Source organism: Aureococcus anophagefferens, assembly GCF_000186865.1.
Source record: "Aureococcus anophagefferens unplaced genomic scaffold AURANscaffold_1548, whole genome shotgun sequence".
NCBI classification, from domain to species: domain Eukaryota; class Pelagophyceae; order Pelagomonadales; family Pelagomonadaceae; genus Aureococcus; species Aureococcus anophagefferens.
The window spans coordinates 1-1,376 of record NW_008706447.1 but is presented as its reverse complement, the minus strand read 5'-3'; the positions used below and the strand labels follow the sequence as shown (position 1 = coordinate 1,376).

Below are 1,376 nucleotides of genomic sequence, written 5' to 3'. Positions count from 1 at the left end.
TCGAGCACCAGCTCGAGGCGCTCCGCGCGCGGCTCGACGCCGAGGCCGCGGCGCGCGCGGACGCCGAGGCCGCCGCGGCGGAGCTCCGGAGCGCGATGGCGTCGCCGGAGCGCCGCGCCGCCGCGCCCCGGGCCGAGGAGGCCCGCGTCGACGGCGCCCTCGTCGACGAGAGCAAGCGCATGCTCGACTACCTCCGGTCCGAGGCCTCGCGGCTCGCGCGCGCGAACGACGGCCTCGAGCGCGAGAACCACCGGCTCCGCGTCGCCAACGACCGCGTCCAGCAGGCCCACGGCGCGGCCCACGAGTCCTTCGCGGCGCTCAACTCCCACATCAAGCGCCTCGGCCGGACCGTGCTCGCGCTCAAGCGCGACGCGCGCGACCTCCGCCAGGCGAACGGCGTCTTCAAGGACGAGCTCGCCATGAAGCAGGCCATCTACGTCGCCGAGGTCGCCAAGGGCCTGCGGCTGGAGCAGCTCATGCGCACCATGGTCGACGTCTGCGACGTCCGCGGCGCGGACCCGGAGCTCGTGGCCGAGCTCCGCGCGATGGCGGACGCGCGCGCGCTCCACGACGGCGGCGTCCGCGACGCGGAGGTCGCCGCCGGCGGCGAGGAGGCGGCGCAGCCGGGCTTCTGGGGGCGGCTCATCGGGCGGGGGTCCTAACGGGGCTGCGCGAGCCGCTGCGATTGCCGAGCAACACGCGACGGTCCGTCGTGGTCGGCGCGCCGCTGGTCGCCGCCAGTCAGCCAGCGGCCGCAGCCTACAGCGTCGTGAAATCCGACGACGAGTGGCGCGCGCAGCTCGGCCCCGAGGGCTACGAGATCTTGCGTCGCGGCGGCACGGAGGCGCCGAACTCGAGCCCGCTCGCGCGATACTGACGATGAAGAAGGACATGGGCGGCGCGGCGCACGTGCTCGGGCTCGCGGCCATGGTCATGGACGCGGGTTTGCCGGTGCGGCTGCGCGTGCTCATCCCCGCGGTGGAGAACGCCGTGTCCGGCGACGCGTTCCGGCCCGGCGACGTGCTCGCGGCGCGCAACGGCAAGACGACGGAGATCGGCAACACGGACGCCGAGGGGCGTCTGGTCCTCGCGGACGCGCTCGTCGAGGCGTGCGCCGACGCGCCGGAGCTGCTCGTCGACTGCGCGACGCTCACGGGCGCGGGCCGCGTCGCGCTCGGGACGGACGTGCCGGCGCTCTTCGCCAACGAGGAGGGCGTCGACGTCGCGGACCAGCTCGTCGCCGCGTCCGCGGGCGAGCAGGACCAGGTCTGGCGCCTGCCGCTCTGGCCGGGCTACCGCGAGCAGATCGACTCGAAGATCGCCGACCTCAAGAACATCGGCGCCGGCCCCTACGGCGGCGCCATCACCGCCGCGCT

General features: G+C 75.4%; 1 protein-coding gene across 1 annotated transcript; it reads left to right on the top strand.

The window, feature by feature from the left end:
* Nucleotides 1–840: 840 nt before the first annotated feature.
* AURANDRAFT_9809 (hypothetical protein) lies at nt 841–1,374 on the top strand (the record flags this gene model as incomplete). Its single annotated transcript, XM_009045132.1, has 1 exon — nt 841–1,374. A coding segment is annotated over one exon (534 nt), but the record flags the coding sequence as incomplete, so codon positions are not given.
* Between the last annotated feature and the right edge of the window lie 2 nt (nt 1,375–1,376).